The following is a 20,970-nucleotide window of genomic DNA, read 5'->3' as shown; positions in this document are numbered from 1 at the left end:
TGAGGTCGCGAGCCGAGTGAGGCGAGTTTGATTCAGACACTTTACTACCGTAGTGCATACAAACTTTTATCGTCAACCGTCAACAGTTACTTTCTGTAGCAATTAGAATTACAATAGCAAATAATATTACAATTTTATTATTTTCTATTACTATAATTACAATGGGCACAAATCGGGTTATGTTGTCGTTAGATTGGTGGTGGCGTTCATACACAATAATTAATGAATTAATTAATTTAAGATGTTAAATACAAACCTCGTTTTGTTTTTTCAATACAATAAACATATCTTTTTTTTGTTTAGATCATAATTTGAAATTTGCGGCAGATAAAATTTTTTGTACGCCTCCTTCTTTACTCATGGCAATTGTTATACTCATTTTGAGGCAAAAAAAATCACCTTTTGAATGCCTAGGCAGTCAAATGTGACATCTCAATTAAATGGTTTTATTTTGCTAGTTGGCAACGATGCATAAATGTCAATTCCAACATATTAAAGGTACACAAATTAAGTCAACTTACAATACAAATTTACTTAAATTTTAATTAACCTTCAATTGTTCGGTTTGAATGTGGTGCTACCAACCTATTTTCCTACTGATAAAATGACGTGAAGTGAATGACGTTTTAAATTCATACCAAAAGTCATAATAAAGAACTATTAAATATTGTCGCCGCCCAAAATTTTGTACACGTCTGCAAAATGCCTTGGGAATGCTAAAAAATTTTCCGGCCTAGTAAAACAAATAACTATTATTGTACAATAAAGTGTATGTTTACGTCTGCAAACCACTATAGTATTGTAGACTGTCGGCGATAATAGTCTGCAAAGCCTATTATGTACGAATTACGTACAAAACTTTATGTTCAATTGCAGTGAAGACCATGTTGTTTAAAAAATGAGATTTGGCATCGAAAATTGTGCTGGTTTTATATTTGAAGTGCAATAAAGAAAATTTAAACCATGGATAAAATAGAACAAATGCAGAAATAACGTCAAAGTTAAAGAATCGTTTCTTCCTAGCAAGTCCCAAAGTGTAAATGAAGAAACTGCATTTTGACATAAATTTATTTATAATTATTTGACACACTGACAAGCGGCCGTTTTACTTTATCATTACGGACAGCGCCCATAAAACGCCGCTTTATGGACGCTAAACAATACTGTAAAACATAAATTTATGACACAATAATTATGACAACAAACATGACACTTTACAGTACAGTTTGTGCATGCTAACTGAGACTCTAAAAGAAATTTTAGAAAAATTGAGAGAATCTAATAAAAATCTGTTCAAAAATTAGAAAAAATTGTCAAGTTTCCATTTAGGAACGTAACATTTTATATTATAGTTCTAAACCCCAAAGTTGAAACTTTTGATTTGTGCTGAAACTAATTTATTGTTGACCAAGTCACATCATCCACTGACATTCTTCCCTCCCCTTCTATTTTCCGAAAACAAATGAGATTAAGCACCCATCTTAGCAACGCTGTTTTTCTCTTAGTCGAAAACAATCTTTCAACTTTGTTGATTCGAAAAAATCTTATTTTTGTTGAAAAGTCTACATATCCGCCGCCTTCGATTTGCAAGTTTTCTTTGTCTCTCATCCCCATACGTAAATATTTTCTTGTCCCCTCGATCATCCCCCAATTAAAACTCGATGGTCCAGTCGTATCATCATCGTCGTAGCTCGTTCGTCGGCGGCACCGCCGCCAAAAAACCTCTCCACATTCGGGCCACTGTACACGTACGAGGCAGTCAACTTTCTTACCCAACCCCTTAAATCTTCCCCACCTCCTGCCATTAATACTTCTTCAAAGCACAAACTCGCATTTTAATCGATTTCATTTGCGCATGTGAGCCTGTGGCAAAAACTCTACCCTCTAACTTGGTGACGTGCGGGGCGGCGGGAAAACTAAGCATCCTGGCGGCGGGGGGCAGCGGGGCGCCGCCGTCCACGCCGGTACGAGGGGAGAAAGAAACGGAAGAGTGCGCGTGAATTAAGCAAAGACGCGCTCTTTACCTCATTTGCATTCTTTCTTGTTTCACTTATGTCTCGGGGCGGGGGCGGCGCGATGGGGGGGATGCGGCCGCCGCCGCGTCGTATGTGGGCTGAGCTGAATTTATAATTACTCGCGCGATACTTCTTCAATACTTTCCGATCGTTTCTACTTTTACATACATGCCGCCCCCGCTCATTAAATTAAGCACCGTTTATACTAAACTAGAGATGAAACCGACAACTAATAAGAACTAATGATCCAATGAAGGAGCGTTTGAGGTAAATGTAGCGTTATTTCGAACGAGAGGGGGTGATAAAAATAAGTAACGGGCGTAATTAAAAAAAAGATACAACCGGAGATTTTTTGCCTGTTAAATCATCCAAGAGTGTATTTTCAAACTGATAAGACAATAGAAGCTAATTTACAGTTTATCTTGAAAGAAGAGGGTGACCGGAGTCGAAACGAGGGGAGAAATGTCCATATTTGCTGAAATTATCGGTGCACTAATGCAGTTTTGACAAGGAAGGTTAGGGGGTGAAATTTACTCTTTTGCGCTGGGGGCGGCGGGTCATTTTTAACACGACCTTAGGGAGATCGATTGTTAAGCCGATTAATAGACAAAAAATTATTGCTTCAATGTCCAGGAGGCGTTGCGATATTTTGACATGTTGGTGGCACTGGATTTCTGGATTTATAGTTTTCACCCTTAAAATATCTAATTTTAAATGTAAGATAATATTTTCTCCCTGCCGCTCTAAAAATATTTTCCCTTGAGGAACTGCATGTTGCAGGCACATATCCCACCCCTCACCCCGTATGCAGATGTATGACCCTAAGCCCGCCGCCCCCACCCCCAATCTTAATGACGCAAGCCAAGGAAAACAAAGAAACCTCCATCTAGACCACACAAGGCGCATTTTTAATGATACAACCGCTGCCACCCTTCTTCCTCCCCTCTTTCTGGAAGAGGGTGAGTTTCGGCAATTGGAATTGTCGCGTTAATCGCAAAATGCATTTTTACATATACGTATTCATCGAGGCGAGTCCGGGGGTGAGGACGGTGCACTCTTTCCGGTTCCGGGCCGATGTTTCCGGTGGCGGCGTCTTCCGCCCTACCTTCTCTGATTGAATGTATCTTCGTGTTATTCGAACGTTTATTTCGCTGTCATCGCCGCCGCTGATATTTTTACGCTGTTTGTTTTATCGATTGAGATTTGCGTTTCTTCGGGGGCGGCGGACCATGTGGACGGGTTAATGGAGATTCGTCCAAGACTTATAATGAGTTAGAATAAGGGCGACTTTTTTTGGTGTAGTCGCCAATTATCGCGTCGCAATTTAACGCGAGGGTGTTTTTCACCCCTCTCCATTCCATCCGTGTACATATCCAAGTCGACAAGACAAATAAATTGCATCTCAAACCTGCACTCTTTCGCGTAGCTCTCGCGAAAATCTGTTTGAGATTTAGTTTTCTCGAGAAATATGTTGTTTACTCTCATCCGAGTAATTAGTAGGCTGGCCTCGGGGCAAAGTACGAAAGAGTCCTGCTGACTGCTGCCAATGGAAATTAAAGTTAAACGAGAACCTCTCCTAGATAAATATGTATAAGAAGGTGTATGCGCCCCGTTAATTACTGCCAATGCTGCGACCGATTTAATGAGTTTATCAGGAGCTGGCTCCGGGTGCTACCGGAATTTCTTTGCGGGGTGGCAAAGGGGACACTTAAAAGACTAGTTGAGATAATATTTTTTGCGGGAGCGAACGAGGGGAATCTGTCACTGTTGGATCTCTTTCAGGACTAATGAACGAAATAACTGTCTTCAAATCCCAAAAGTTTCAAATTTCGCGCCACTATATTAAGTTCTACACAGTGATTCAAAATGATTTTCATCTCAAGTGCAGCTCATTGCTCTCAGTCCATTCTCCTGTGTAAATTTTCTAAAATTCTTGGGTGTAAATCCGGCTTTCAATTCTTTAGGGAGAAAATTAGGGAAAAATTTAACAACAATTTTTGAGGTTAACGCGTTGTCAAAGTTTAGTGTCTCAACATTAGTTAAAAATTAATCAAAGATAAGTTCCAAAAGAGAGAACTAAAAAAGGATTTAACAAGTTTTGGCAAACTTGCGCAGGACGATTAGCTTCTACGCATGTGGCAATTGCTCCAAAGTCAAACGCTTTTTCTGCCAACTGTTTTCGATAAAAATTTCTAGGGACTATTGTCAACTTTACTATTTAATAAGTCGACCGATAGTAATGAGCTTTAGTATATAACCGGTGAGAGATTGGGAGCTTTTGACAGTTGACATGTAGGTTGGCAGTAAATTATGCTACAAATTACACTAAAAACACTAAATTCCTACGCGAACTGGGTTGACAGTAAGTGGACTTATTTTGTTACTTAAAATTTCGAGCGTACGGTTTACTTTTCATCGCGTAGATTTAGTGACTTTTCTGTCATATAATCACTCACTGTACGAACTATAGTATAGTTATATATACAGAGTGTTTTTTAAATGCATATATAAATCAGATATGCGCTATTCTAAGAGTATGAAGTACAAATAAACATTTTTTAAATCACAAACAGACAAGCTAAAATTAACCACAATCCACGTACTTTCTACACCACTGGCAAAAACGGCATCCAAAATGACTTGTTTCCTAAGCAACCAGCAACTTGATTTTTTATTCACTTTTAAATCAGTGACGCACAAGCAAACTTATTGAAATTTTTGTGTAATTTTGTCTCGAAACAAAAAACTTTAATTTAAATTTTTTGCTTAATAGGCTCAATTTGTGACAATTACTACACTTTTATGTACATGCATTTCAAAACACCCTGTATACTTTTGGAATGTAATCAATTTTGTGCCGCTCGCATTCTGCTGGGTTTGAACTAGTTCTGTCACTGTGGACTTCTGTCAATAGTGTCACTTGTCAATCATGAAAATAGCCAATAGGAAAAGAATTTAAACAACAAACAAAAAAAATAAGCAGAGGTTGTGTCAGTTTTATCTCTTCAGTTGTTCCAGTTGTCATAGATTAATACCTAATTAACAAATTTTTGAAAGGTATTTTGAAGTTATGTAACTAAGGTTCCAATCATTGCCTTTATAAAGCGGCATTTTTAATATACAGGGTTCGCCAACACTTGTGTCCACCCCCAAAATCTTCTTTAATTTTAAAGTTACAATTTTGAAAATTTGCATACGCTCATAGTCGACAAAGCTCTAGAAACTGACGCAAAAATTTGTTTTTTATCACAGTTTGGTTGGCGTCGCGACGTCTAAGAAGTATAATTTTTAGCGATTTTTGGGTTTTTGCAGAAATATTCGCGAATTCAATTTTTTTTCAACATAACTGTGATACAAATATCTGAGTTTTTATTTTAAATCTAATGCAAATTGTGTTTCAAATTTGCGAAAAAACGTTGTTTTATCAAGTTAGTTTTCAAAATTATGAGAACGCAGCGGCAAACTACGTTTACACCAAAATTTCACAAGTCACTTCATTCACTCTTATAAAGATTAATTTTGATTAACACGGGCATGTTCCACTTTATGGACACCAGAAATCGTTAATTAACATCGACAAAGCGACAATTTCACCAAGTAAGACTTTTGTTACAATCTAAGACGAGCCAAAGGATAGATGTCATTAGTGACACAAGATCTTGACAGATGGGTGTAAACGTAGTTCCCAATTTTGACGTAATGAAATTGGAAACTAACTTGATAAAACAGCATTTTTTTCTCAAATTTTGAAGACAATTTGCATTGAATCTAAAATGACAACTGAGATATTTTTAACACATTTATATTGAAAAAAAAAAAAATTAGAGGTTGATGTCACAAACCCTCGCAATTAACTAAAAATTACATTTTTAAGGCGTCGCGACGCCAAAACTATCGGTGATAAAAAACAAATTTTTGCGTCAGCTTTTAGAGCTTTGTCAACTATAAGCGTATGCAAATTTTCCAAATTTTATCTTTAAAATTAAAGATGATTTTGGGGGTGGACACAAGTGTTGCCGGACCCTGTATACGGAGAATCATAGGCGACTAGATGAAAATCTTTTTGAATCACGCGTAGAATGTTGTAAGAATTTTCCGATTCCGGGCCTGTTTTCCCCATTTCCACCTTTTATTTAAAATTTCTCTCCACTCATAAATTCGCTAATTTCCTCCCCTCGAATAGGTGAAGATCGCTTCTATTATTCCGCCGCCTCGGCCAACTCATCCCGTGAAGGACTCCTCAGATGCATGCAGATAAAAATTAATTTCCATCTTGGGTTATTTTATTGGAAAATGCTTCGCTCTCGGCGTCTGCAGCAAATATAAAATACTGCATCTCTGCTCCCCACAGCACGGGCACACTTATGATGGTCGCGGTTTTAATTTACAATTTACAGGAATCTCATTAACCGGCTTCGCCTTAATATATTAGCTTAAAAAATAATTAACGCGCGCTCAGACGTCAGGATTTTTCTTGTTTGGAAATAAAATAAAGTGGCGGAAGGAACGCTCTGTCATTTTAACCAATCGGTAATTAACAGTTCGGGTTACTTAATGCACTGTTCCACGCCCTTATTGACGACGAAGAGGTTATTTTTTTTTCGTGTTAATACTCGAAATTTTCCTTTTGGAACAGTCGCAGAAAACATTTTTCCTCGTTCTTTTGCCGAGAGAATTTGAGAACTCGAAGCACGTCAAAGACTAAGTAAATAAAATATTCTCGGAGAAACTTAAGCGTTCATTCGAACACGCGTAATTGGAAATTATTTCATTTTAATTACCTGCAATTCGTTATACATAACGTAAAAAGAAGTTTGTAGCCCCAGAAAATATTTTACCTTTAATTCTCATTAAACAAAATCAATAACGTATCGGAAGAGAAAAAGAAACAAAATAAATAAAAAACTCGCAGAGAGTTGGAGTGAAGTGGTTCTGGAATTTATAATGATAGAAATTTAATTCATCTCGTGCACAAGAAGGCTTCTTGCGTCTTTATTAAACCATCAGACAATTGTTTCACGAGGGCGGTTTGGTATAAAAATGGTGGATGCGCCGGGGCAAATAAAGTCATATCAGCAATAATAGATTTTGCGCTAATAAAAGAAACGTGGTAATTAAGAGAAGTGGTCGAACGCTTGTAGAGGGTGTCCACGAAGTAATTTGTATTTTTCCGGCACGGCCATTGCGTAAGAGGCAATAAAATTTATCGTAGCCAGTTACAAACAATTAACATAAAATCCTAATTGCTTCCCTCAGCGAAAAATCCCGAAAATTCAATGAACACATAAAAAGGGTTAAAACCGTAAAAGCTCGGCGCCCCGTCCGAATTCCTTTACTACATTTTAACCCTTTAGTGTTTATTCACCCCCGTCCCTTTATTTTATTTTATCGGATGCGTCTTGGAGGGTTTTTTTTGTACTTAGTTAATTGATGAATATTTAAAAATATGATTCGGAACAGAAGAATAAATCAGACGCCGCGGGGGTTGAACGTATTAAAACTAATTTCCCGAAGGTTGGGAAATAAACAAAGAAGCGTCTCTTCACTATATTTCCAGCATTGTATACGAGAATTAATACGGTGATATTTCACGGTATACTTTAAAATATTTGAGGACACTCGACGGGTTTTGTTTCCTCATCCGGTCAAGCGAGCTTCCGGAAAGTTCCGGGGAAAAGTGTAATTGTGTGCTGTAATAAGTTATTTCGAAACGATACGAATATGATTTTTACTTTTTGTTTCGTGCATGAAAACATCGATTCGAGGTCGTCTTGCTCTCTCCCGGATTTTTCCGGATCTCCCCTTCAAGAAAGACTATTACATTCCAACAATCTTTGCATTAATGAGTAGCGCGTACCCAGTGCCGCATATTAAAATTCTCACACGCTGTAAGAAGTGTAGAAGACTGCTCTCTCTCGATCGATACAAGACTTAATGAGCCCAGCGAAAGAAGGCTGTGCTGATGGAAAATGAGAGCCCCCACTCGTAGGGGAGTCTACTTAAAAGAAGGGTGAAAGACACACACAGGCACATGTTCAGACCGACGCCCGGGAAAACAACGGCTAATTTTTACACTGGAAAATTTCTACTCCTTAAACGGGCGAAACGCGTTTTTTATTTACTGAAAATTCTATCACGAGGTCACAGCTGTTTGCTTTGCCCCGGTCCTTTGGAACTAAACTAAATATGCCAATAGATTTATTCTATTATTTCTAAAATCTGAAAAGTTTTTACAAATGGAATTATCTTATATCTTTAAATCACTAAAAAAATACCGAAAAGCTATTACAGTAGAACCTTAGGTAATTGTCCAGGCGGCGGATTATTCGTGCCAGAAAACAACTTCAATCATCTGTGTCTCAGTTGTCCGTGCAGAGCAGAACAGAAAATGTTTAAAAAAGTATAATCTTTAGTTGGCATACCTGACTTTTTCAGTCAAATATTGTCTTATTGCACAATGCCAGGGTGCAAACAACAAAAATTTTTAATTTATGCCTGCTTAAACGATAGGTAAATGACGATAAGATCCAGTTAGTCATTTTGAAATACAGGTTGTTCCAGACTTCCCAAATGTTGAGTTAACCACATAATCTGTCTTACATTCTAAGAGTAAATCTGCAAAATGAAATTTTCTAAGCTCATTAGATTTTAAATTATTCCATGTTAACTTAGCACAAACGGCACAATTTTAAGTTCACCAATCACAATTACAATTCCTGCGACAAAAACTATGTTGCTAAGTACCTAACAATGAATATATGAAAGTTTATTAACGAAACGTTTGTGTTTTGTTAACTTTAAATTGCTCTAATTTAAAATCTAACGAGTTTAGAATTTTTGCAGTTACAAGATGAAATAATATTTATTCTCAAAACATAAAAGTTATTAAGGTTGGCGAAAACAAAACATCCTTATCGTGTCAGTTGGCGAGAGTGTTAACTAAATGGACAGTTTTTGTTTCTAATATGTTTAAAATTCAATTTCAAAGTTTTAAATTCGACTAGAATTTTACTTTGTGCGAGAAAAATGAAAGAAATTGATAATTTCTACATTGAGAGATATCAACTGGATTCTAAACACTTCCCATAAGTAACCCAAAATAAAATAAATAGATCTGACATTTTGGCAAAAATCCAAGGTACATAATTTGATTTTTATGTTTTGTGATTAAATTATATGGGGTATTCTATACCAAATCGACCACTTTTGAGCCTGACTCTTTTTGATTTGGCTGAAAGTTTTTCATCTTTTTCTGCCCTATGCAAAACAGTTCTCAAATGTTTGTTCTAAACCCAAAATTTTGAGAACCTTTTTTTATAGAGTAGAAAAAGATAATAGTATATTATGAAACGCGTTTCATAATGAACATTTTGCCGCACGCACGTTTTTACAAAGTAGTAAGAGCGGCAAAATGCATTATGAACAAGTATATCATACGCTATTTTTTCTATTTCGCCTCATTTTCAACGAAAAAACTTGATTTCGAAATCTAGGGAATTTTAGGGTAATTGGCATTTGCAAATCGGGAAAAAAATTCGAAGTAGCCAAATCCAATTTCAGTCAGTTTGACAGGTGTGACGTTTTGAGGTTACCGGAGCGCAAGGGAGCCAAGAGAGCGAAGATGTTGATCATGATCATGATGGTTCTCTTGCATCCAAAGAGTTTTTCTCCGATGAATTATTAAGCCAAGTACAACAAGAAATAATGGTGTATTGATCGATTTATCATGGTTTATCAAAACCAAAATCTAAATTGTCAACGTTGACGGCAGGTTGACGGTTTGTCTGCTGCAAACCTAAGAAAAATATATGTTCCTGGAAATATTGGCACGGGATTGGTCCATTACGATACCGAAATAAGCTCAAACGCGTATCGAAATATCTTCATTATGAACGCGAAATAGAAAAAAAATCTTTCAGCTAAGTCAAAAAGGGCCGAAGTCAAAAGTGGTCAATGACCTGACCTGACCTGACCTGACCTGACCTGACCTGACCTGACAAATAGAAAGACATGAGGTAATGTTCGTTACATGCATTTTAAATTTGATGACAAGCCTGACGAGGCAGGAATGCAACTCAAAGTACATTTTAAGCAGCTGCCTGGATACATCTTTGTGATATCAACATCAACTAATCACTGATCATAGTTATATGTTTTTTTTGACAAAACATGTGCTGTCAACTGAACGATTTTTGTTTTTTTTTGAAGTTTTTCTTGAAATGTGTATTTTGTGTTGCATTTGATTGTTGTCAGACTTGTAATTTTATGTGAATAACCTGTATAATGTGGTTTGTCAGTTTTAGAACACCTGTATGTATGTAATTATTTTCAGGTGTTATTTTAAATTTAATACTTAAATTTTAATCTTTTGATTGCAAAGTACCATAGAAGTACTACGGTAATAGGTATTTTTTATATCCTAATAAACTTTCTAAATTTATGACATCACAAATTCCGCACTAACAAGCAGTTGAGCGTGCAATATTTCAATACAATATTTTGAAAAACTACATAATAAATAGCATGTTATTCAAAAAAATTTGGATTTAGTTATCCCTAATAAAAGCAATGAAAACGTAGGGCTTGGATTGAACTACACAGCCAAAGCTTGTTAAAAAATCTCCACTATCATTATGTATTTACTTATTATTCAAAATACGAAAAAGTTCATTTGTAGGAGATTCTAATGCTTCTAATGACACAAAAACACTTTAACATGATGTTAAGTATTGAATCGAAATCAAAAATAAGTTTAGCTTGTGTAAACTGGCCCATAGTATTTCACTGTACAAGCTTGGCAAAATTCTTAAGATTTTCTAGGAGTTTTTTTTGGAGAATTGACTAAAATTGTTGTTTGATTGACCAATAAGAAGTTTGTCCTCGTATTTTTTAAAACTCTCAAAAATAAGGTTGAGTTTTGATGACTGTTTAGAATACATAAAATGTAACGAATTCAGAGAATCTAATTATTTCAAACTAATAATTCGCAGTTATATATTTTAAAAGTAACACGAAAACTTCGGGTACCTTTAATTAAAAAAAATGCAGTAAAATATTTATTCAATCAGTGTCATAATAAGTTCTTGCTGAAATATTTGCTTCAACACTGTCCATCTTTTGCCATTTTCAATTCTGGATTTTCCTTCTGCTTGCACTTCAACAAACAAAGATTCGAGTAAGTTTCTCCATCCGTGCCACAAACTGGCATCAATATTTTAGAACAAACACATTTCAGGTCTAAAATTAAAATTGCTAAACCACAAAAGCCCAAACTAAAAAAGTCATACCAGCATCCCCTGCCTCGATGTAACAAATCAATGCCAAGAAAAATGCTAAAAACAATAATTTCTGACCTGACATCTTGAGCGATATTTCACAACAATTAACAAAACAGTGGCGATTGCGGAATATATATACAAGTTTTTATCGCAGTGTGGGCTTAATGTTAGATTTTTAGTGCTTATTAGCAGAATGGTCGATAAATTAGTTTTCTTAAAGCGTAATAAAATGTTTCTAATATGATTCAAAACATTTAGTATACAGAGCGTAACTTCGTATATAAAATGCAAAAATAGAAACCTCAGTATCAGACAACGCAGTTTGACCTAATGTCCAAATTTCGCGTATTAAAACCTAACCGTTTCCGAGAAAAAAAAATTCTTTGGGAAACAGTTGTTAAATTCAGTGCTATAAGCGTCGAATAACGGGTAATCCGTTTTGGTTGGGATTTTTTTGCAAAATCGTTATCTATAGCGGTATCTGATTGAAGTTAAAATCTTTGCACTTTATTTGGGTACAGTGTAGATAAAAGTACGGTAATGTTTTGAAGTTAAACAATATTCACATCATACAGGGTGATGAAAAAAAACATCCATGCTACATACCATGTTGCAGCTAATTCTTTCCTAAGCCCAAAATTGAAAACCAAAACAAAATATGTGCTTTTTTACCTACCATAGAAGCTTTCAATTTTAAAAAATCTAATTCTATTTGGTTAAAATTTTTATAACAATTTTGTTGTTAGAGATTAGAATCTTTATAGTTAATAATATTCTGTATCAAAAAACGGAAAAACGTGCTTTAAGCCGCCAACATTCAATCTTTAAAAATACTATTTCTTGGGTTTGTAGAAAATGTTTCAATGTTGCAACATTGTAAAGCTTTTTGTATTAGTTGCTTAGTTACAAAGCCGAACGTAAAACTTTATTAGAAAGTGTTGAGCAGCATTACAGATTTGTTTATTTGAAAAAAAATCGTACTGTAAAAAATTGGTTAGATTAATTTTGTTTAACAGAAGAGGACTCATGGGCGCTTTTTATTTATCATCCTGTATATGTACAAGTTCTTATCGCAGTGTGGGTTTAATGTTAGATTTCTAATATTTAATATTTTCTCATAATAGTCGAAAAATTTCACTTGGTAACAACAAACATAATTGGATTACGTTTTTAATATTTATTGTTAGAGATTGACGTACTTTTGACATGTCATCATTAAATTTGTAAAACTGTTTTTGAAGTCACTGACATTTACAAATCTTAGTGTCTAGAGAACTTTGATAACTTTTGATAAAAAAAAATAAATAACAAAATGCATTTTAGATTTGAAACGTAAAACCGCATTTTATTTTTATAATTTATTGTTTTTCAACACTTTTGTTTTGTTTTATGAATATAATTCAGACAACGCAGTTTGAAAAAAATGATTCAAGTTTTCTGCAGAAATCTCTGTGTGCCACTGAATTGTTGGGGTAGAAAAGTTTTAATTTAATTTAATTTAATTTTTTTAATACTAATGTCAATCAGTCCAGTGGCAAAAATGTCCTTATCGGAGTTCCCGTCAGTTTAACAACAACCGTGATAGAAAAATGTGGGTTTTATAGTGCCAAACTGCACAAATGTAGATATCAAAATCCCATAATTGTGCAATTAATCTGCCCGAATAATCGAGGTCGTACTGTAGTCAAATTTGGAGAGCCGAAAAATCGTAAAAATACAAAGATACAATACATAATGAGAATTTCAACGAAAAACTCAAGTAAAATTCTTCTTTCAAGTGTTCTAGGATTCTTTAATGTTCTCTGTGATTTATCAATTTTTTTTAAGAATTCTTTAGCTTGGCCAAAGTTCTTAAGATTTGCTAGCTTTCTGAAGCTTTTCTTTTGCAATTTTCACGTATTTTTTAGAGTTCTCAACACGTTACCAGTTTTGACGATTGTTTAGAATACTAAGGGCTATTGTTTACACAATAATTTAATTGAAATTAAGTTAATCACGCAACAAATATGACGATTTTTGACATTTGATTGGCGGAAATACGATCTTATTTTTGTTTAACTTTAATCGAAATTATAAATTTAATTTTGGTTCTGTGAACCGAGCCATAAAATGTATTCAGAGAATCTAATTACTTCAAACTAATAATTGTTGTTTTTAAAGTTCTGAAAGTGACACCAAAATTTAGGGTACCTGTAAACGAAAAAAATCAGAAAAAAATCTATTCAATTATTGTTATCATAAATTCTTCCTGAAATATTAGCTCTAACACGGTCCATCTTTTGCCTTTTTCAGTTCTGGATTTTTATCCTGCTCGCACTTCAACAAACAAGGATTTGAGTAAGTTTTTCCATCCGTGCCACAAACTGGTCTCATTTCTCTAGTACAAGCACATGACTGATCTAAAATTAAATTTGCCAAACCCCAAAAATTCAAACTAAAAAAAATCATACCAACATCCTGAGCGTCGATGTAGCAAATCAACGCCAAGAAAAACGCTAAAAATAACAATTTTTGACCTGACATTTTGAGCGACGTTCCACGACAACTAAACCAACAGTAATTATTGCGAAATAGAAACACATGCAAATATATGGATAAGTTGTTATCGCAGGCCTAATGTTAAGTTTTTATTATTTTTTTGCATACATTCTTTATCTACTTTAATTATAATGGACGAGTCGCCTCCACGTCATTTCAAGACATCTTAATCCCCCCGCGCTCATTGACCTATCAAAAATAGAAACCACAACGGAAAGGACGTTATCTCCCATCAGAACGCATGTAATAACGCGGGCATTACAAGCACTATATGATGAAAGGTCCCCGATTGACAACGTCTGATAAAACACCGTTTTTTCTACATCTCGAAGCGTTGGCATCTCGTAGATGATTTTGATAGAGCTTGGCGGAACTGTCAACAGAGTTTTCGTTTACATACCTAAGGCGTCGCGACGGCTGTAATTACGTGTGTGTACGAAAAAAAAAAAGTAGTGTATAATGTATTGCCTATCGCAGGTCCGGATTTTTCGAGTCCGTCTCTGGCTCGTCCGTTTAGTACAATCTCAACAAGCATCTCCAACTCGTTAATTACTAATGATAGATTATTGCCTTTATATTATTACGAGCACAAACCGTAGATTAAACATTTGATTTAACCGTACGATTCGATTCTGTCTGCGTCATGCCGATGATACTGTATTTTTTTTATGGTTGTTTCTGGCGTAGCCATTGACCGTGGATTTATTTTTAGCCGGCGGAATAACGCACCTTGCACGTTTTTTTAATTGGGGTCTTAGAAAGATGCACTCATGGAGAACTTGAGTGAAAAAAGTGAGAAAGACACCCTGTGATAATTTTTTGTGTGTTATTTAAAACCAGAATGGCTTTCCGAAAGGCTTGAATTTTAAAGCTCCCCCTTCTCCTCGTCCATCAGTCATCCGAAAAGTGCGCGTACAGAATTTACGCTAAATAAATTAAGCCTCGCATGAAGAATGTCCTTCCATTAATATTTTTAATGATAATCGTTCCAAATGAGAAATGACAATAATGTATGTAGACGCGGCCGCTTTTCTCTTCTTCTTCCACACCAAGTTCGTCTTCTTAGAGCTTGGCGGTGGTGAGAGGGGTGAAGTAAAGCTCCGCTAACGCAAAAAGAAAAAGGGGTGAGTGAGGCGAAGTGAACCAACTTTTCTCACCCCTTTTATAATTTCCTCCCCACATCTCTTTCGTTTTGTTTCAAGAAGACGTGACGTCGTATTCTCCGTGCACGCACTAATTTCTTTAAGGGGTTTAAACCCTCGAGCATTAATGAAAAGATTGCATTCCGAAATTCCTTTAAATATTGAAATGAGTTTCGAGCAAAGGCGGCCCTTTGCTTACATAACACACACAAAAACGCTGCGCGATGTGGCCATATTGATAACTGTAGATGTAATTATCGAAAAACAACAAGGGAGGCGGTGCGGGGCGGCGAGCGCCGAAATTAAGGAGAATGCTGAGCTGAAATGGGCGAAAAATTAGGAAATTTCTGAGGGAAATCCAGAACCAACTCTTCAAATAGCCACAGTTTTGTTCGAATTACATACACTTTTGAACAAACGGGTGATCTTTTGGATTCATATGATCTACATTCAAATTCTTCAAATCAATTAGGACAAATACTAAACAATTTGTTGATTTCTACTATCTTCTTAACTTTTCTGCGCAAACCGCATCTCAATATCTAAAATAGTTTCCGAAATATGGAGCACGAATTGTTTCGAACCTTCGAAAATTTGGCCCTCTGGCGACAACCCAAAATTTCAAACGGCCATAACTCGGTCATTTGTTGACGCAAATTCAAAATTCTTATATTTTTGGATTCAGCGTGAAATTCTGCGTAAAATGAGACCCAAATGTGTTGAGTTTGCTTAATAAATAAATGAGGTATTGGCCAGAAACTGTTTTGAAAACATCATTTTGGGGTGATCTTCAATCAATGTTTTCAAAATGAAAACGACGATTAATAGCATGAAATTATACATCAGTCGAAAGAGGAGCTCAAAATCTATCTACTGGCCAAATTTGAGATCTATAGGATAAATAGTTTGCGAGTTATGGCCAAAAATTAAAAAAAATGAAAAATTTTCATCGTTTGAGTCGCAATTTTTTTTCGCGAAAAATCGACTATCGAATTTTGGACTTTTGAGAACATTTTCTAACGTAAAATGGGCCGAGAAAAACGATGGCGCAAACCGCATCTCAATATCTCTAACAGTTTCCGAGATATTTAACTTTGAAAATTGGGAAAAATGAGAAAAAATGAAAATCAACTATCCGAAACTTTGATCGGCCATAACTCAGTTATTTGTTGTCGGATCTGAATTTAAATCCCAGATTTGGAATCTGCGTAAAATTCTGCGTACACTGATGTATAATAACTCGAGTTTACTTTAAAAAATAAGCGAGATATCGATATGAAAAATTTGGTAAAGTTTTAATCATGAATTTTTGCGAAAATTTGCGAATTTCGACTTTTGGAAAATCTAAAAACGATTTCTTATGTAAAAAATCGCGAGAAAAACGATGCCGCAAACCGCATTCCAATATCTGGAATAGTTTCCGAGATATCGAGCATGAATTGTTTCTAACCTTCAAAAATTTGACCCTCTGGCGACAACCCAAAATTTCAAACGGCCATAACTCGGTTATTTATTGACAAATTTTAAAAAATTATCATATTTTTGGATTCAGCGTGAAATTCTGCGTAAAATGAGACCCAAATTTGTTGAGTTTGCTTAATAAATAAACGAGGTATTGGCCAAAAACTGTTTTAAAAACATCATTTTAGGGTGATTTTCAATCAATGTTTTCAAAATGAAAATGACGTTTAATAGCATTGAATTATACATCAGTCGAAAGAGGAGCTCAAAATCTATCTACTGGCCAAATTTGAGATCTATAGGACAAATAGTTTGCGAGTTATGGCCAAAAATTAAAAAAAATGAAAAATTTTCATCGTTTGAGTCGCAATTTTTTTTCGCGAAAAATCGACTATCGAATTTTGGGCTTTTAAGCACTTTTTCTAACGTAAAATGAGCCGAGAAAAACGATGGCGCAAACCGAATCTCAATATCTCTAATAGTTTCCGAGATATTTAACTTTGAAAATTGGGAAAAATGAGAAAAAATGAAAATCAACTATCCGAAACTTTGATCGGCCATAACTCAGTTATTTGTTGTCGGATCTGAATTTAAATCCCAGATTTGGAATCTGCGTAAAATTCTGCGTACACTGATGTATAATAACTCAAGTTTACTCTAAAAAATAAGCGAGATATCGATATGAGAAATTTGGTATAATTTTAATTATGAATTTTCGCGAAAATTTGCAAATTTCGACTATTGGAAAATCTAAAAACGATTTCTTATGTAAAAAATCGCGAGAAAAACGATGCCGCAAACCGCATTCCAATATCTGAAATAGTTTCCGAGATATCGAGCATGAATTGTTTCAAACCTTCAAAAATTTGGCCCATTTTAGGGTGATTTTCAATAAATGTTTTCAAAATAAAAACGACGTTTAATAGCTTTGAATTATACATCAGTCGAAAGAAGAGCTCGAAATCTATTTACTGGCTAAATTCCTAAAATCCTACGGTCCAACCGCAGAAAGAGGCTGAAGAATTATTAAAACGTCACTCAAATCTTGGATGTCTGGTCCGGTCTGGGCTAGAGCAAGCAAGTGGAATCGCTCCTTTACACTAATTTCTATCTTTTAGAGGACAAGACCGCCAAATGCCGTTTTCCAGCATATTTACATGCCACCAAAAACGTTAGAAAAGGACGGCATGGCGCCCTAAAAAATAATCTTCAGAGATTCAAATTTGTCTACAAACCTTCATTACGATTCTGAATTGTCAAAATCGGTGATAGTGTTATCAACATGTTAATATGTAAAGAATGCAAAAACGTTGCGTTAGTTTTATTCATTAGCAAAATATTTACACAAGTTTGAGACGATTCAAGGTTGCTTTCGTTTGAATTTGCCAAAAAAAGTTCTTCCAGAGTGGGCCCCGTTTTGTTATCACCTTAGTGACCCTAACATTGCCTGTGCTATGACCAACAACCCAAATCTGCCGGTACCACAGATACCTATCCTAGTACAGCGTGACCTGGGTCTGACTGGGATACCCAGCGGTACTTTCTACCACAGATCCGGGGACCTTCCTCAAGGATAAGGAGTCACGAGAACTCTGTTTGTAACCTCGAGAGTCAGGCATGAAAGAACGAAACGTACCTCCTCACTACACACTTATATAGCTTAGCGCGTACGCCAGACGCTAGTGAGATATTGCGCTCAACCTCGGCGCGAAATTTAAACTCTCACGCGGTATAAAATCAAAGCAATCAAAGCTTCCTGTGGGGCGTCCCGCCCCCGACACGCACTCGCTCGTGCATTTTTGATTGAAAAGAACACCGGGGAGTAAATTAGTGATTAATAATTAGTCCAGTGTCCGTCAGGTTGACACCTGTATAACGTGTTAATTAGCCTGCTTGGAGTCGCCCCGCCTCAACGGCGCGCCTACCTACCAGGACGATGACGCGCGCGTTGCACGTAGGTGGCAACACACGTGTTGTCCTGCCACCAAAAAAAGAGCAGTGGTCAAGTTGAAAAAAAAAACTCACGGGCCCTTTTTAATCGGCTTTTTGAGTCCGGTCCACGTTGCGGGTTGTAATCCCCGTCCAGTGAAACTTTCCCTACAATTATAATCCCCGGGACATCAAAAATAAATTCTCCCACCATCAACCGATTCCTCCACATTATAAATCCTTCTTCTATACAATATATCTACGTCTTATTTCCAGCATTCGGGCTGTGTTTTAGCATCCCCTTTCTTTAATTAATCTCCCACCCCTAGCAACGCTTAGCAACGAATGTAGGTACAGTAACACAATACAGTTTTTACACTTTTCCCGTGAACGAAATCTCTAATGTCTCCGAAGGCTGACATTAATTAAAAAATCTTGTTACGCATGCAGGGGTACAACGACGAGACTCTCGGAGAAGGCAATTTTAAGACCAGAACGCTCGCGGCATATGCAAAATAGCACCGACGCGGCTAATTTATGCACGTTTTTTCTCTCTTCTTTTATGCCACCTCCTTCGGAGTCGACAAACATTTTTTGTCCGCGAAATGGATTCGGCCGTCGATGCGAGTATGGACGGGACGTTGATTAACGGACGGGACTAATTAACCATTTTTTCTATGCCTTATAGAAATAGATTAAGTTGGACGAAAGTTTCCACTAGGAAAAACTAAGATTCTCTCATTAAAAGTATGGTGGAGGCGCCGGTCCCAAAAATAAGAGAGGCTATGAATTTAATTCGTAATTTGGTACCACTGTACAAACAAATGAAATGGAGTAGACATAACCCCAAATGGGCCAATTTTTTTAATAGTGTCTTCGTTGCACTTTCGCTCTCGCCCCCGAGCTAATTATGCAAATCGGCGACCGGCGTTAGTTGTCAAACTATATCCACCCCCAATCTCGTTCTCACGCCGCCACCTCTTCGCGGCCGACTTTCGGAATTTGTGTCAAGAGAGGAGGCAAGCAGCGCCGGAAATTAGTTGGTGGTTCAAGTTTTTAGTTTCCGGCCGACTTTTCCGAATCCATCACTTGATTTACTTGGCGATGTTTCGTTTTGAAAATAAAACGGCGCGAAAAATTCCTGTAACTTTATTAATAATATAAGGGAGGAGAAAATAATAATCGAATTATTCCCATCGTTTCCGTTAATAAAATTTAAGGGTCCGATCTTGCAAAACTTTTTCATTAAAATAATTCGTAAAATAACATGTCTCGAGATAAAAGGTTTCCCCGTGGCATTTCTAATTACGCAATGGTTTATAATTGCATTACGGCACGTTCAAACCGTATTGATCTCTCAACTTTTACCCCTAAAATAAGAATCCGCCACATCGCGCTTTCTCTGATGCCGCTCAACTTTCGGGTTAATCTTTTCCATTTAAAGGGGCGGCGGTGGCGGCGAGGACAACCCTTTCGGAACACTGGTTTAAGCAAAAATCTTGGGATGATGGATCTGTATCGTCTTCGTATTTACTTTTAATCTTAAATCGGTCCGGCCCGTCGACAAGAAGAGCCGAGAAAATTATAAAATAAAAGAGCGGATTTTATGAAAAGTCTCTTCAATAAGTCAGATCTATAAAATCTGTAAAACATCGAAAATTGAGGAATTTAGAGAAAGAAAAAAAGAAAGAAGTCTTAAATAATTTGCACAATTAAAAATGTAGGAAATTTAATTTAATTTTAATCTCAAATTTAATAAAAAATACCTAATAAATAATCTAAATAGTCGGAAATAGTATATTATCATACGAGCGTGTAATAAGGCCTATTATTTACAAGGTTGATGCTTGCGAGCGAGTGGAACTAATCAACTGAATAATTATAGACCAAATACGGCTTTTTTGTGTAAAATATTCATTTTCTGGAAAAACTTGGATACAACTCTGGATTATATCGGATAACGCGAAGGAATTCACAACCACCGGTTGTTCGAATAACGCGAAGACTCGAATAACCAGGACTCGGATAATCAAGAGTCTACTGTACCATTTTTTAAACAATATAAAATACTCTATTTTACTTTAAAAAAAATATATTTACGTAAAATCGCGACGTGAGAATTAAGGTTCTAAGTGATTTTTGTGAAAATTTAAAATGTGTGTTTTACGATTTTTTTAAACATTTTCTATCAAGTATAAAAATGAAGTAATTTAATATTTTAACAAGCCAAAATGATATTAATAGATCCTATCATTTTTTTAAATGAATACTTAATAAATTAAAGAGATATCAGTGATAACGTGAACACTGATCAATTTAATGCAAATGTTAGTTAGAACCTTATAGTTCTCAGGTCGCGAAATCATACTTCAGAGGAAACATTCCTATAATTACGGTGGCGCTATGAGTACATAAAGTACTTTATTAGCCTAAGCATAAAAATGAAACTTTCATCCTGACAATCGAGATAGACAAACTATTTTTTCTCTAAACGTCACAAAAAGTCAATAAAAAAAGTCGTTTTTAGCCAAAAAAGTAGGCAATTTTGTAGTAAGTAATGAAAAGCGCCCGTTGTCAAGAAGAGACTTTTTCTGTCTAGCCAGAAAA

General features: G+C 35.9%; 1 protein-coding gene and 1 non-coding gene across 2 annotated transcripts; both read right to left on the bottom strand.

The window, feature by feature from the left end:
* Window positions 1–13,513: 13,513 nt before the first annotated feature.
* Window positions 13,514–13,920, bottom strand: LOC148172094 (protease inhibitor 2-like). The gene is made up of 2 exons (XM_088040769.1): window positions 13,744–13,920; window positions 13,514–13,692 (listed from the first exon to the last, which is right to left on the bottom strand). The coding sequence occupies exons 1-2, from the start codon at window positions 13,814–13,816 to the stop codon at window positions 13,556–13,558; spliced, it is 210 nt and encodes a 69-aa protein (XP_087896895.1). The 5' UTR covers window positions 13,817–13,920; the 3' UTR covers window positions 13,514–13,555.
* A 3,907-nt stretch (window positions 13,921–17,827) lies between these two features.
* LOC148172093 (RNase MRP) lies at window positions 17,828–18,063 on the bottom strand. The gene has a single exon (XR_015770530.1).
* Window positions 18,064–20,970: the final 2,907 nt, after the last annotated feature.

Source organism: Gnatocerus cornutus, chromosome 7 (assembly GCF_029298725.1).
Source record: "Gnatocerus cornutus isolate USDA-ARS CGAHR chromosome 7, icGnaCorn1.1, whole genome shotgun sequence".
In the NCBI taxonomy this organism is placed as follows: Eukaryota; Metazoa; Arthropoda; class Insecta; order Coleoptera; family Tenebrionidae; genus Gnatocerus; species Gnatocerus cornutus.
This window is presented reverse-complemented; position numbering and strand designations above follow the sequence as displayed.

Bases quoted from the DNA above. Each gene is read 5' to 3' on its own strand.
- LOC148172094 (XM_088040769.1), bottom strand. From the start codon at position 13,816: ATGTCAGGTCAAAAATTGTTATTTTTAGCGTTTTTCTTGGCGTTGATT. The intron at 13,693-13,743 runs GTATGATTTTTT...ATTTAATTTTAG, and splicing joins CATCGACGCTCAGGATGTTG to ATCAGTCATGTGCTTGTACT.